This window comes from Salvelinus namaycush, chromosome 28, assembly GCF_016432855.1.
Source record: "Salvelinus namaycush isolate Seneca chromosome 28, SaNama_1.0, whole genome shotgun sequence".
Classification (NCBI taxonomy): domain Eukaryota; kingdom Metazoa; phylum Chordata; class Actinopteri; order Salmoniformes; family Salmonidae; genus Salvelinus; species Salvelinus namaycush.
In genome coordinates this window covers 1,772,807-1,787,356 of record NC_052334.1, presented here as the reverse complement: position 1 = coordinate 1,787,356, position 14,550 = coordinate 1,772,807, and the positions used below count along the sequence as shown (strand labels likewise).

Genomic DNA, 14,550 nt, shown 5'->3' with positions numbered 1-14,550 from the left:
GTTACTGTCCCCAGCTCTCTAACCACTAGGCTACCTGTCGCCCCAAATGATAAATGAAGATATTAAGTGTCCTGGCTGGTCTAACAGTATCCTAATGATAAATGAATATAGTAAGTGTCCTGGCTGGTCTAACAGCATCCTAATGATAAATGAAGATAGTAAGCGTCCTGGCTGGTCTAACAGTATCCTAATGATAAATGAAGATACTAAGTGTCCTGGCTGGTCTAACAGTATCCTAATGATAAATGAAGACACTAAGTGTCCTGGCTGGTCTAACAGTATCCTAATGATAAATGAAGATACTAAGTGTCCTGGCTGGTCTAACAGTATCCTAATGATAAATGAAGATACTAAGTGTCCTGGCTGGTCTAACAGCATCCTAATGATAAATGATGATATTAAGTGTCCTGGCTGGTCTAACAGTATCCTAATGATAAATGAAGATATTAAGTGTCCTGGCTGGTCTAACAGTATCCTAATGATAAATGAAGATACTAAGTGTCCTGGCTGGTCTAACAGTATCCTAATGATAAATGAAGACATTAAGTGTCCTGGCTGGTCTAACAGCATCCTAATGATAAATGAAGATATTAAGTGTCCTGGCTGGTCTAACAGTATCCTAATGATAAATGAAGATATTAAGCGTCCTGGCTGGTCTAACAGTATCCTAATGATAAATGAAGATACTAAGTGTCCTGGCTGGTCTAACAGTATCCTAATGATAAATGAAGATATTAAGCGTCCTGGCTGGTCTAACAGTATCCTAATGATAAATGAAGATACTAAGTGTCCTGGCTGGTCTAACAGTATCCTAATGATAAATGAAGACATTAAGTGTCCTGCCTGGTCTAACAGTATCCTAATGATAAATGAAGATATTAAGTGTCCTGGCTGGTCTAACAGCATCCTAATGATAAATGATGATATTAAGCGTCCTGGCTGGTCTAACAGCATCCTAATGATAAATGATGATATTAAGCGTCCTGGCTGGTCTAACAGTATCCTAATGATAAATGATGATACTAAGTGTCCTGGCTGGTCTAACAGTATCCTAATGATAAATGAAGATATTAAGTGTCCTGGCTGGTCTAACAGTATCCTAATGATAAATGATGATATTAAGCGTCCTGGCTGGTCTAACAGTATCCTAATGATAAATTAAGATATTAAGCGTCCTGGCTGGTCTAACAGTATCCTAATGATAAATGAAGATATTAAGTGTCCTGGCTGGTCTAACAGTATCCTAATGATAAATGAAGATACTAAGTGTCCTGGCTGGTCTAACAGTATCCTAATGATAAATGAAGATATTAAGTGTCCTGGCTGGTCTAACAGTATCCTAATGATAAATGATGATATTAAGCGTCCTGGCTGGTCTAACAGTATCCTAATGATAAATTAAGATATTAAGCGTCCTGGCTGGTCTAACAGTATCCTAATGATAAATGAAGATATTAAGTGTCCTGGCTGGTCTAACAGTATCCTAATGATAAATTAAGATATTAAGCGTCCTGGCTGGTCTAACAGCATCCTAATGATAAATGAAGATACTAAGTGTCCTGGCTGGTCTAACAGCATCCTAATGATAAATGAAGATACTAAGTGTCCTGGCTGGTCTAACAGTATCCTAATGATAAATGAAGATATTAAGCGTCCTGGCTGGTCTAACAGTATCCTAATGATAAATGAAGATATTAAGTGTCCTGGCTGGTCTAACAGTATCCTAATGATAAATGAAGATATTAAGTGTCCTGGCTGGTCTAACAGTATCCTAATGATAAATGAAGATACTAAGTGTCCTGGCTGGTCTAACAGCATCCTAATGATAAATGAAGATACTAAGTGTCCTGGCTGGTCTAACAGCATCCTAATGATAAATGAAGATACTAAGTGTCCTGGCTGGTCTAACAGTATCCTAATGATAAATGAAGATATTAAGCGTCCTGGCTGGTCTAACAGTATCCTAATGCAGCAGCCTCCGGCACACATTGTCTACAACATGGGTCAAACTCATGGACGGCCGAGTGTCAGCGGAGTTTTGCTCTTCCCTTGTACTTGATTGATGAAATAAGGTCACAAATTAGTTAGGAACTCCCCTCACCTGGTTGTCTAGGTCCTCATTGAAAGGAAAACCCCCCCCAAAAAACTGCAGACACTAGTCCCTCCACGAAATGAGTTCGACACCCCTGGTCTACAATGTCTGCATATGTTCAAATCCAGCCTAGGGGCCTTTGACATAACCTGCCCACTGACATCCATCTCTCTCTGTTCAATAACACCAGAAAATACCTTGAAAATACAAAAAAATATCTAGAAAAATGTAATGAAGATAGATAAATTGTTTAAAACAACAGTGGACCTGCAGTGCCGAGGCGTCCATGGAGCGGGCAGCGGTCAGCTCCTCGATGGTCTGCTGGTACTGCCTGGCCTGCTCCTGTAGGCCTCTCTCTGCCTGGCCCAGTTCCCCTTCCAGCTGGCTCTTCTCCAGCTTCAGAGCCTCGATGCGGGTGTCCTTCTCCAGGACGGTCCTGTTGAGAGCGGCCTGGACCTCCCTGACCTGCCTGGCCAGCTCCTCTATCCTCTCCTGGGCATGCTCAGCCTCTGTCTTCAACCTCTGCTTCTCCATCTTCATCTCGTAGTCTTCTGACATCACCTTCTCCTGGGAGCTCCTCATCTCAGCCAGCTCTCTCCTGAGCTCCTCCAGCTGGTCTCTGGACCCACTGGATTCTCTCCCTCTCTCCCCAGCCTCACACAGCTCTGCCCGGGCAGCAGACAGCTGCTCCTCCCTCTCCCGTATGGTTCTCTGGAACTCCTGTGTCTCCCTGCGTGCCTCCTTGCCCATCTCTGTTGCCCGTCCAAGTTTGTCTCTCAGCTCCTTAATGGTGCCCTCCAGCTGCTGCTTGCCCATGTGTAAGTCGTTGAGAGTGAAGGCACTGTGGCTCAGTTTGTCCTGCTGGGCCTTTAGCTCTTGCTGCAGTGCCACCGTCTGGTCGGTGGTGGTACTGAGCTCTGATTGGAGCCTAGCCACCACAGCTTCAGATTCCTTCAGCTGAACAGAGAGCTGCTCCTTCACTGAGATCACATGCTGTAACGTGGAGACAAAACACAAAACACAATAAACAGCATGTCAATAACCTTGTCTAGGTAGTGTTACTTTGCTGCGTGTCTGACTACTGTAAACTTTGTAGACTTGTTTGATAGCATTACATAAATGTGAGTGACAAACCATTAACCTGATTACGTAACCTTGTCTTTAAATAAACTCAAAATGAAATTACCATTTCCCTGTTCACAACCCCCCCCCCCCCAGTGTAGTCTGTACAAATTCAAACCAGACCTGTGTAGCCTGTTGGTTCTGTCTGTCCAGTTCTTCCAGCTCGTTGAGGAGGGTATCTCGTTCCTCCTGGATCTCTCTCAACGACTGCTCACTCTTCTCTAGCTCTGCCCTCAGCCCTGATACCTGCTCTGTGGCGGCTGGGGAGGACTCCCCTCCATCAAGGCTGTCTGACTCCACTCTCTCCTCGGCCCTGGCAAGTCTCTCCTGTAGATTCCGCTGAGGAGGACAAAAATAAATATTATTTTTTATTTTTAACAGTAATCAAATCAAATCAAATGTATTTATATAGCCCTTCTTACATCAGCTGATATCTCAAAGTGCTGTACAGTAATGAAATAATCCAACTGAAAATAGCTCTCATCGAAACAGCAAATACCATTGTAGAAAACCCTTCTCAGGGCCCTAACCCTCTCTGAGGCAACTGATTATTTCACTTTATTCATAGTTTATATGTACATATCTACCTCAATTACATCATACTCCTGCTCGTTGACTCAGTACTGGTACCCTGTGTATATAGCCTAGTTATCATTACTCATTGACTCAGTACTGGTACTCTGTGTATATAACCTAGTTATCATTACTCAGTACTGGTACCCTGTGTATATAACCTAGTTATCATTACTCAGTACTGGTACTCTGTGTATATAACCTAGTTATCATTACTCAGTACTGGTGCCCTGTGTATATAACCTAGTTATCATTACTCAGTACTGGTACCCTGTGTATATAACCTAGTTATCATTACTCAGTACTGGTACCCTGTGTATATAACCTAGTTATCATTACTCAGTACTGGTACCCTGTGTATATAACCTAGTTATCATTACTCAGTACTGGTACCCTGTGTATATAACCTAGTTATCATTACTCAGTACTGGTGCCCTGTGTATATAGCCTAGTTATCATTACTCAGTACTGGTACCCTGTGTATATAACCTAGTTATCATTACTCAGTACTGGTACCCTGTGTATATAGCCTAGTTATCATTACTCAGTACTGGTACCCTGTGTATATAACCACCATATGAAACCTAACAGAGGAGTCGGTACAGTTGAACATATCCACTTGTTTATTATCTAGTACTGTACCCCCCTTTGCCTCCAGAACAGCCTGAATTATTTGGGGTATGGAAACTATGCTTAATTGTTATCAAGGGACCTACCATGTGCCAGGAAAACATTCGGGAAAACCCTATACACTTGTGTGTGACAAGCCCAGGAGGCTGTCCGTTTCTGAGATACTGGAACCAGCACGACTGGCACCGAAGATCATTCCTGGTTTTGCCCATTCTAACGTTCAATCGGACAGTAACTGAATGCCTTGAAGCCTGTCTGTATATATATATATATATATATATATATATATATATATATATAAATAATTATTTTACCTTTATGTAACTAGGCAAGTCAGTTAAGAACAAATTCTTCTTTTACAAATGATGGCCATTCGCAAACAGAAATCAACTCATATAGAACCTTAAGTTGTGTTAACTTGTATTTAAAAAAAAAAGTAAATTCCCAAGTGAAGTTTCCATTTGAGAGTAAACACACCCACCTTATCTTGTTCCACCAATTCGTTCTCCTTCCTCAACGTCCCGATGACAGTGTTGAGTTCTAGAATGTCGGCGTGTTCCACCTCCATCTTTGTTTCACTCTGTTCCAAACAATCAACACAATCATTTAAAAGCAAGAACGATCACAGAATAAACGACATATTTCAACACCATTGTAAATACATTACGTGATCAGGATAGATACCTGAAGACTCTTCAGCCTAGAGATCTCCTTCTCTGCACCTTGAAAAGATGACCAAAAAAAAGGTTGGAGTTAACCTGAGCTTTTGACAAATAACTATAACCCACTCAAGGGATAGAATCAATTCCATTTCAATTCAATCAGTAACCTCAACGGAAAATGTGAATTTCAGTTAAACCTCACTATACTTTGTGTATATTTATATTGTATTATACATTTCTAAAAGAGACCTAGTTCTCACAATATATCTTATCTGTTAAAATAATTGTTCAATAAAAAAAAAATCTAATAAATACTGAGACTGTACCTGCGAGAGCATTCCTCAGCCCCTGTATCTCCTGGTCTAGCTGGGCCTTATTCCGGGCTTTCCCTTCGTGCTCCTGGACACGTGACTGGAGCTCTGTGACGGACGTCTGCAACCGAGTGTAGTTCTGCAGCAGCTCGGCGTTCTCTGCCTGCGCCTCCTCTTTCTCCTGCTGCAGCGTGGCCTGTCTCCTCCCTGCCTCCTCCAGATTAGCTGTCAGCTCCTTCAGCCGCTCCTCCTGCTCCTCCTTCAGCCGCTCCTCCGCTGCCTCCTGTAGGGACTGGATGGTGTTCTGGAGGTCTGAGAGCACGGAGGACTCGTGAAGGCCGCTGGCTGTGGCTGGACTAGTACCTGGAAGGGTTTGGATACAGAGGGTAACATGTAAGGGAAATGTGCGAGAGTCTTAGGTCAGGGTGGAGAAATCAGTCACAGGTACAGTGCATTCGGAGAGTATTGAGACACTTCCCTTTGTCCACATTCTGTTACGTTACAGCCTTATTCTAAAATGGATAACATTTTTAAAAATCCCTCAGCAATCTACACACAATACCCCCAAAATGACAAAGTAAAAACAGGATTTTAGAAATATTTACATAAAAGTATTCAGATCATTTTCTATGAGACTCGAAATTGAGCTCAGGTGCATCCTGTTTCCATTGATCATCCTTGAGATGTTTCTACAACTTGATTGGAGTCCACCTGTGGTAAATTCAATTGATTGGAAATTATTTGGAAAGGCACACACCTGTCTAAATAAGGTCCCACAGTTGACAGTACATGTCAGAGAAAAAAACAAGCCATGAGGTTTAATTGTAATTGTAAAAGGAACTGTCCGTAGAGCTCTGAGACAGGATTGTGTCAAACAACATATCTGGGGAAGGGTACCAAAACATTTCTGCAGCATAGAAGGCCACCAAGAACACAGTAGCCGCCATCATTCTTAAATGGAAGAAGTTTGGAACTACCAACTCTTCCTAGAGCTGGCTGCCCGGCCAAACTGAGAAATCGGGGGAGAAGGGCCATGGTCAGGGAGGTGGAGTGGCCAGACGGAAGCCACTTCTCAGTAAAAGCCACATGACTGCCTGCTTGGAGTTTACCAAAAGGCACCTAAAGGACTCAGACCATGAGAAACAAGATTCTCTGGCCTGATGAAACAAAAATTGAACTCTTTGGCCTGAATGCCAAGCGTCACGTCTGATGGTGGCAGGATCATGCTGCGGGGATGTTTTTCAGCGGCAGGGACTGGGAGACTAGACAGGATCGAGGGACAGATTAACAGAGCAAAGTACAACGATATCCTTAAAGAAAACCTGCTCCAGAGCCCTCAGGACCTCAGACTGGGGTGAAGGTTCACCTTCCAACAGGACAACGACCCTAAGCATAGAGACAAGAAAACTCAGGAGTGGCTTCGGAACAAGTCTCAATGTCCTTGAGTGGCCCAGCCAGAGCCCAGACTTGAACCAGATCGAACATCTCTGGAGAGACCTGAAAATAGCAGTGCAGCAAAGCTCCCCATCCAACCTGACAGAGCTTGAGAGGATCTGCAGAGAAGAATGGGAGAAACTCCCCAAATACAGGTGTGCCAAGCTTGTAGCGTCATACCCAAGAAGACTGGAGGCTGTAATCGCTGCCGAAGGTGCTTCAACAAAGTACTGAGTAAAGGGTCAGAATACTTATGTAAATGGATTATTTCATTTTTTTAAATTACATATAAATGTAAAAATGTCTAAAATCCAGTTTTTGCGTTGTCCTTATGGGTTATTGTGACGTCATTATGGGTTATTGTGACGTCCTTATGGGTTATTGTGACGTCCTTATGGGTTATTGTGACGTCCTTATGGGTTATTGTGACGTCCTTATGGGTTATTGTGACGTCCTTATGGGTTATTGTGACGTCCTTATGGGTTATTGTGACGTCCTTATGGGTTATTGTGACGTCATTATGGGTTATTGTGACGTCCTTATGGGTTATTGTGACGTCCTTATGGGTTATTGTGACGTCCTTATGGGTTATTGTGACGTCCTTATGGGTTATTGTGACGTCCTTATGGGTTATTGTGACGTCCTTATGGGTTATTGTGACGTCCTTATGGGTTATTGTGACGTCCTTATGGGTTATTGTGACGTCCTTATGGGTTATTGTGACGTCCTTATGGGTTATTGTGACGTCCTTATGGGTTATTGTGACGTCCTTATGGGTTATTGTGACGTCCTTATGGGTTATTGTGACGTCCTTATGGGTTATTGTGACGTCCTTATGGGTTATTGTGACGTCATTATGGGTTATTGTGACGTCCTTATGGGTTATTGTGACGTCCTTATGGGTTATTGTGACGTCATTATGGGTTATTGTGACGTCATTATGGGTTATTGTGACGTCATTATGGGTTATTGTGACGTCCTTATGGGTTATTGTGACGTCATTATGGGTTATTGTGACGTCCTTATGGGTTATTGTGACGTCCTTATGGGTTATTGTGACGTCCTTATGGGTTATTGTGACGTCATTATGGGTTATTGTGACGTCCTTATGGGTTATTGTGACGTCATTATGGGTTATTGTGACGTCCTTATGGGTTATTGTGACGTCCTTATGGGTTATTGTGACGTCCTTATGGGTTATTGTGACGTCCTTATGGGTTATTGTGACGTCCTTATGGGTTATTGTGACGTCCTTATGGGTTATTGTGACGTCCTTATGGGTTATTGTGACGTCATTATGGGTTATTGTGACGTCCTTATGGTTATTGTGACGTCCTTATGGGTTATTGTGACGTCCTTATGGGTTATTGTGACGTCCTTATGGGTTATTGTGACGTCCTTATGGGTTATTGTGACGTCCTTATGGGTTATTGTGACGTCATTATGGGTTATTGTGACGTCCTTATGGGTTATTGTGACGTCCTTATGGGTTATTGTGACGTCCTTATGGGTTATTGTGACGTCCTTATGGGTTATTGTGACGTCATTATGGGTTATTGTGACGTCCTTATGGGTTATTGTGACGTCCTTATGGGTTATTGTGACGTCATTATGGGTTATTGTGACGTCCTTATGGGTTATTGTGACGTCCTTATGGGTTATTGTGACGTCCTTATGGTTATTGTGACGTCCTTATGGGTTATTGTGACGTCCTTATGGGTTATTGTGACGTCCTTATGGGTTATTGTGACGTCCTTATGGGTTATTGTGACGTCATTATGGGTTATTGTGACGTCATTATGGGTTATTGTGACGTCCTTATGGGTTATTGTGACGTCCTTATGGGTTATTGTGACGTCCTTATGGGTTATTGTGACGTCCTTATGGGTTATTGTGACGTCCTTATGGGTTATTGTGACGTCCTTATGGGTTATTGTGACGTCCTTATGGGTTATTGTGACGTCCTTATGGGTTATTGTGACGTCCTTATGGGTTATTGTGACGTCCTTATGGGTTATTGTGACGTCCTTATGGGTTATTGTGACGTCCTTATGGGTTATTGTGACGTCCTTATGGGTTATTGTGACGTCCTTATGGGTTATTGTGACGTCATTATGGGTTATTGTGACGTCCTTATGGGTTATTGTGACGTCCTTATGGGTTATTGTGACGTCCTTATGGGTTATTGTGACGTCCTTATGGGTTATTGTGACGTCATTATGGGTTATTGTGACGTCCTTATGGGTTATTGTGACGTCCTTATGGGTTATTGTGACGTCCTTATGGGTTATTGTGACGTCCTTATGGGTTATTGTGACGTCCTTATGGGTTATTGTGACGTCCTTATGGGTTATTGTGACGTCCTTATGGGTTATTGTGACGTCCTTATGGGTTATTGTGACGTCCTTATGGGTTATTGTGACGTCCTTATGGGTTATTGTGACGTCCTTATGGGTTATTGTGACGTCCTTATGGGTTATTGTGACGTCATTATGGGTTATTGTGACGTCCTTATGGGTTATTGTGACGTCCTTATGGGTTATTGTGACGTCCTTATGGGTTATTGTGACGTCCTTATGGGTTATTGTGACGTCCTTATGGGTTATTGTGACGTCATTATGGGTTATTGTGACGTCATTATGGGTTATTGTGACGTCATTATGGGTTATTGTGACGTCCTTATGGGTTATTGTGACGTCCTTATGGGTTATTGTGATGTCCTTATGGGTTATTGTGACGTCATTATGGGTTATTGTGACGTCCTTATGGGTTATTGTGATGTCCTTATGGGTTATTGTGACGTCATTATGGGTTATTGTGACGTCCTTATGGGTTATTGTGATGTCATTATGGGTTATTGTGACGTCATTATGGGTTATTGTGACGTCCTTATGGGTTATTGTGATGTCCTTATGGGTTATTGTGATGTCCTTATGGGTTATTGTGATGTCCTTATGGGTTATTGTGTGTAGATTGATGAGGGAAAAAACAATTTTATCCATTGTAGAATAAGGCTGTAAAGTAACAAAATGTTAAAAAAAGTCAAGGGGTCTGAATACTTTTTTGAATGCACTGTATATCATATCACCTATTGAAACCTGGGCTTCCTACTTTACTCATAACATTACTATCTTTTACGTCTGTTGTATCTGTTGTAACCTCAAACTTTGTGGAGATGAATGGCCTAATAACTAAGCTGCTCTGGATAAGAGCTAAATGACTAAAACGTAAATGTTTGTGAGTTGCTGGCTCGCTAAGGAGAGACCGTGAATTCTAACATATCTATTAGTTGAATCTATTATTTAGTGATAGTTTGTAGAGTGACTATTTTCCCTCAGCGTGCATTATGTTTTACCATTCTGAACGGCTGATGAATCCATATGTTCTTCTGAAATATTAAAAGATTTTTAACTGCATTCATTAATACTGGCTACGGCGCTGGCTACGGGGCGCTGGCTACGGGGCACTGGCCGAGGTACGCTGGCACTGGCCAAGGTACGCAGGCTACGGCACGCTGGCGACTAGTAAATATTTTTTAATCCTCCCGCTTTGGGCTGGATGTGTCAATGTGTAGTTCATACATGTATAATATATGAGCAGAATTACTATTTTACCTCAATTAGCTACGAAATCCCTAGTTTGAAAGCAACTTTTCTGGAACCTGTGCAGCACCATTTTCCCTACATTTACCCCCCCCCCCCCCAATGTGAGCCAGCATTCTAGCAATTCAAGATTCAGCCAATGAGCACCATCCCCTCGTAATTTGAGTCACAGCTAGAAAGATGCACACACGGCAGAGAGAGAGAGAGCGAGAGAGAAACGAAGTGGTGCACATATATGGACAAATGTGACATAGAACGCAATTTTCGGGGACCACTTTTGGCTCGTGGGTGCTACTTTCAGAACAACTGGCTAAAAAGTATACAAAAGTACATCTTTTAACACAAAAATAACGGACATTTCGAGCAATTATTATGGTGACGATCTGACAAAATTACAATCACGGTCGAGTATTGGACTCGCGTTGTTGTGGTCTTAACTCGGACTGGCTTTAGGTGGTCTTGAACACAACACTGCCATGCGGTCAATTGGTTAATAGCCCAATAAGAAGAGTTCCAAACCTCCCTGCCAATAACAACTCGTTTTCAGTTTTCCTCTCCCCACTGCATTAAGCTACTTCATTGTTACCCGGAAATGACTTGATACTGATATAAAAACAGCTGCGTTGGGCCTTAAACTAACAGAAATACACTTTGCATGTTTTTGAAATGCAAACACATAGTAAGCTAAAGCCCATGCTTCCTCCTCCCTCGCAGTCTGTTCCTGTTCCTCTATCCTCTCCTCCAGTCTGTTCCTCTATCCTCTCCTCCTCCTCCCCAGTCTGCTTCTGTTCCTCTATCCTCTCCTCCTCACCTCCAGTCTGTTCCTCTATCCTCCCCCAGTCAGTTCCTGTTCCTCTATCCTCTCCTCCAGTCTGTTCCTCTATCCTCTCCTCCTCACCTCCAGTCTGTTCCTCTATCCTCCCCCAGTCAGTTCCTGTTCCTCTATCCTCTCCTCCAGTCTGTTCCTCTATCCTCTCCTCCTCACCTCCAGTCTGTTCCTCTATCCTCTCCTCCAGTCTGTTCCTGTTCCTCTATCCTCTCCTCCTCCCCCTCCAGTCAGTTCCTGTTCCTCTATCCTCTCCTCCTCCCCCTCCAGTCTGTTCCTGTTCCTCTATCCTCTCCTCCTTCCCCTCCAGTCTGTTCCTGTTCCTCTATCCTCTCCTCCTCCCCCTCCAGTCAGTTCCTGTTCCTCTATCCTCTCCTCCTCCCCCTCCAGTCAGTTCCTGTTCCTCTATCCTCTCCTCCTCCAGTCAGTTCCTGTTCCTCTATCCTCTCCTCCAGTCTGTTCCTGTTCCTCTATCCTCTCCTCCTCCCCCTCCAGTCTGTTCCTGTTCCTCTATCCTCTCCTCCTCCAGTCTGTTCCTGTTCCTCTATCCTCTCCTCCTCCAGTCTGTTCCTGTTCCTCTATCCTCTCCTCCTCCAGTCTGTTTCTGTTCCTCCAGCTCCTCCTCACCTCCAGTCTGTTTCTGTTCCTCCAGCTCCTCTATCCTCTCCTCGTACTCTGCCAGCTCGTCCCGGTGGCGCCGGATGACGTCGGCCATCTTCTGTCTCTGAGCGTCCTGCAGCGCTGCTAACTCATGCTGGTGTTCATCTACCTCACGACCCATCTCCTCACGCAGCTCCTGTTCCAGTAGAATAGAATCATATAGAATGTTCCAGTAGAATAGAATCATATAGAATGTTCCAGTAGAATATAATCATATAGAATGGAGAGTACCCTCCTGTAGGTTTTAACTCCAACCCTGTTCCTGGAGAGATATCCTCCTGTAGATTTTCACTCCAACCCTGTTCCTGGAGAGATACCCTCCTGTAGGTTTTAACTCCAACCCTGTTCCTGGAGAGATACCCTCCTGTAGGTTTTAACTCCAACCCTGTTCCTGGAGAGAGACCCTCCTGTAGGTTTTAACTCCAACCCTGTTCCTGGAGAGAAACCCTCCTGTAGGTTTTAACTCCAACCCTGTTCCTGGAGAGATACCCTCCTGTATGTTTTAACTCCAACCCTAATCTAGCGGCACCTGATCCGAATAATTAGCTGGTTGATAAACTGAACCAGATTAGCTACAACTGGGGTTGGAGTTAAAACCTACAGGAGGGTATCTCTCCAGGAACAGGGTTGGAGTTAAAACCTACAGGAGGGTCTCTCTCCAGGAACAGGGTTGGAGTTAAAACCTACAGGAGGGTATCTCTCCAGGAACAGGGTTGGGAGTTAAAACCTACAGGAGGGCATCTCTCCAGGAACAGGGTTGGAGTTAACCTATAGGAGGGTAGCTCTCCAGGAACAGGGTTGGAGTTAAAACCTACAGGAGGGTATCTCTCCAGGAACAGGGTTGGAGTTAAAACCTACAGGATGGTATCTCTCCAGGAACAGGGTTGGAGTTAAAACCTACAGGAGGACATCTCTCCAGGAACAGGGTTGGAGTTAAAACCTACAGGAGGGTCTCTCTCCAGGAACAGGGATGGAGTTAAAACCTACAGGAGGGTCTCTCTCCAGGAACAGGGTTGGAGTTAAAACCTACAGGAGGGTCTCTCTCCAGGAACAGGGATGGAGTTAAAACCTACAGGAGGGTATCTCTCCAGGAACAGGGTTGGAGTTAAAACCTACAGGAGGGTATCTCTCCAGGAACAGGGTTGGAGTTAAAACCTACAGGAGGGTATCTCTCCAGGAACAGGGTTGGGAGTTAAAACCTACAGGATGGTATCTCTCCAGGAACAGGGTTGGAGTTAAAACCTACAGGAGGACATCTCTCCAGGAACAGGGTTGGAGTTAAAACCTACAGGAGGGTCTCTCTCCAGGAACAGGGATGGAGTTAAAACCTACAGGAGGGTCTCTCTCCAGGAACAGGGTTGGAGTTAAAACCTACAGGAGGGTCTCTCTCCAGGAACAGGGATGGAGTTAAAACCTACAGGAGGGTCTCTCTCCAGGAACAGGGTTGGAGTTAAAACCTACAGGAGGGTATCTCTCCAGGAACAGGGTTGGAGTTAAAACCTACAGGAGGGTATCTCTCCAGGAACAGGGTTGGAGTTAAAACCTACAGGAGGGTTTCTCTCCAGGAACAGGGATGGAGTTAAAACCTACAGGAGGGTCTCTCTCCAGGAACAGGGTTGGGAGTTAAAACCTACAGGAGGATATCTCTCCAGGAACAGGGTTGGGAGTTAAAACCTACAGGAGGGTTTCTCTCCATGAACAGGGTTGGGAGTTAAAACCTACAGGAGGGTTTCTCTCCATGAACAGGGTTGGAGTGAAAACCTACAGGAGGGTATCTCTCCAGGAACAGGGTTGGAGTTAAAACCTACAGGAGGGTCTCTCTCCAGGAACAGGGTTGGGAGTTAAAACCTACAGGAGGGTTTCTCTCCATGAACAGGGTTGGAGTGAACACCTACAGGAGGGTATCACTCCAGGAACAGGGTTGGAGTGAAACCCTACAGGAGGGTATCTCTCCAGGAACAGCCCTGATTTACAGTAACCCGGCCTAGACTCCCAAGGAGAAAGCACATGCAAACGCCCACCTTGATGATCCTCTGAAGCTTCAGGACCTCTCCCTGGTCACCGTTTCCTGCCCCTGGGGCTACGGATGCCTGACAAAAATAGAAATATCAGAATTAAGATATGATTCCATCCCTCAATTTAAAAATGTGGGTTTTTACGTGTATGTATTACTAGAGAAGAAACCTCTGAATTTCATACCAAGGATTTTTAAATTGGAATTTAACATGAACCTTTAGAATCCTTTCAGTAAATAGTAATAGATCCAATGTGTTACAGTCGACGTAATGAACGACGTTGCAAAGAAACCTACCTGAGACACGCGTCTCCAGTGGGAGACCTCGGCCTCTAGCCTCATCACCTCCGTAGACAGACGGTTAATCTCCTGCTGGGACCAAATGACGTCACCGAAGTCCATCTCGTCGCTGCCATGGAAACCCTGGTGGAGGGCGGCCCCCAGGGGGCGGGACATGTAAGAGGAAGAGGTAGTGGTGGCGGAGGCGGTGGTGACAGGAAGTACAGCAGAGTCGGAGGTAGCTGATTGAGCAGAGTGTTGTAGTTTCTGGACCTCTTCCTGTAGTCCACTCTGACGGGCTTTCAGGTGACTGATCTCCACCTGGACAGGTGACATGACGACACA

The 14,550-nt window shown here is 44.2% G+C and overlaps 1 protein-coding gene across 1 annotated transcript in view; it reads right to left on the bottom strand.

The window, feature by feature from the left end:
- Positions 1 to 14,550, bottom strand: part of trip11 (thyroid hormone receptor interactor 11) — a 76,085-nt gene that overhangs the window by 54,933 nt on the left and 6,602 nt on the right. Inside the window, exons 4-11 of the mRNA XM_038967883.1 lie at positions 14,224 to 14,526; positions 13,934 to 14,002; positions 11,880 to 12,048; positions 5,406 to 5,753; positions 5,102 to 5,139; positions 4,899 to 4,997; positions 3,338 to 3,553; positions 2,360 to 3,085 (exon numbers count right to left, since the gene is read on the bottom strand). Coding sequence (XP_038823811.1) covers positions 2,360 to 3,085; positions 3,338 to 3,553; positions 4,899 to 4,997; positions 5,102 to 5,139; positions 5,406 to 5,753; positions 11,880 to 12,048; positions 13,934 to 14,002; positions 14,224 to 14,526 — 1,968 coding nt within the window. The remainder of the gene's footprint in view (positions 1 to 2,359; positions 3,086 to 3,337; positions 3,554 to 4,898; positions 4,998 to 5,101; positions 5,140 to 5,405; positions 5,754 to 11,879; positions 12,049 to 13,933; positions 14,003 to 14,223; positions 14,527 to 14,550) is intronic.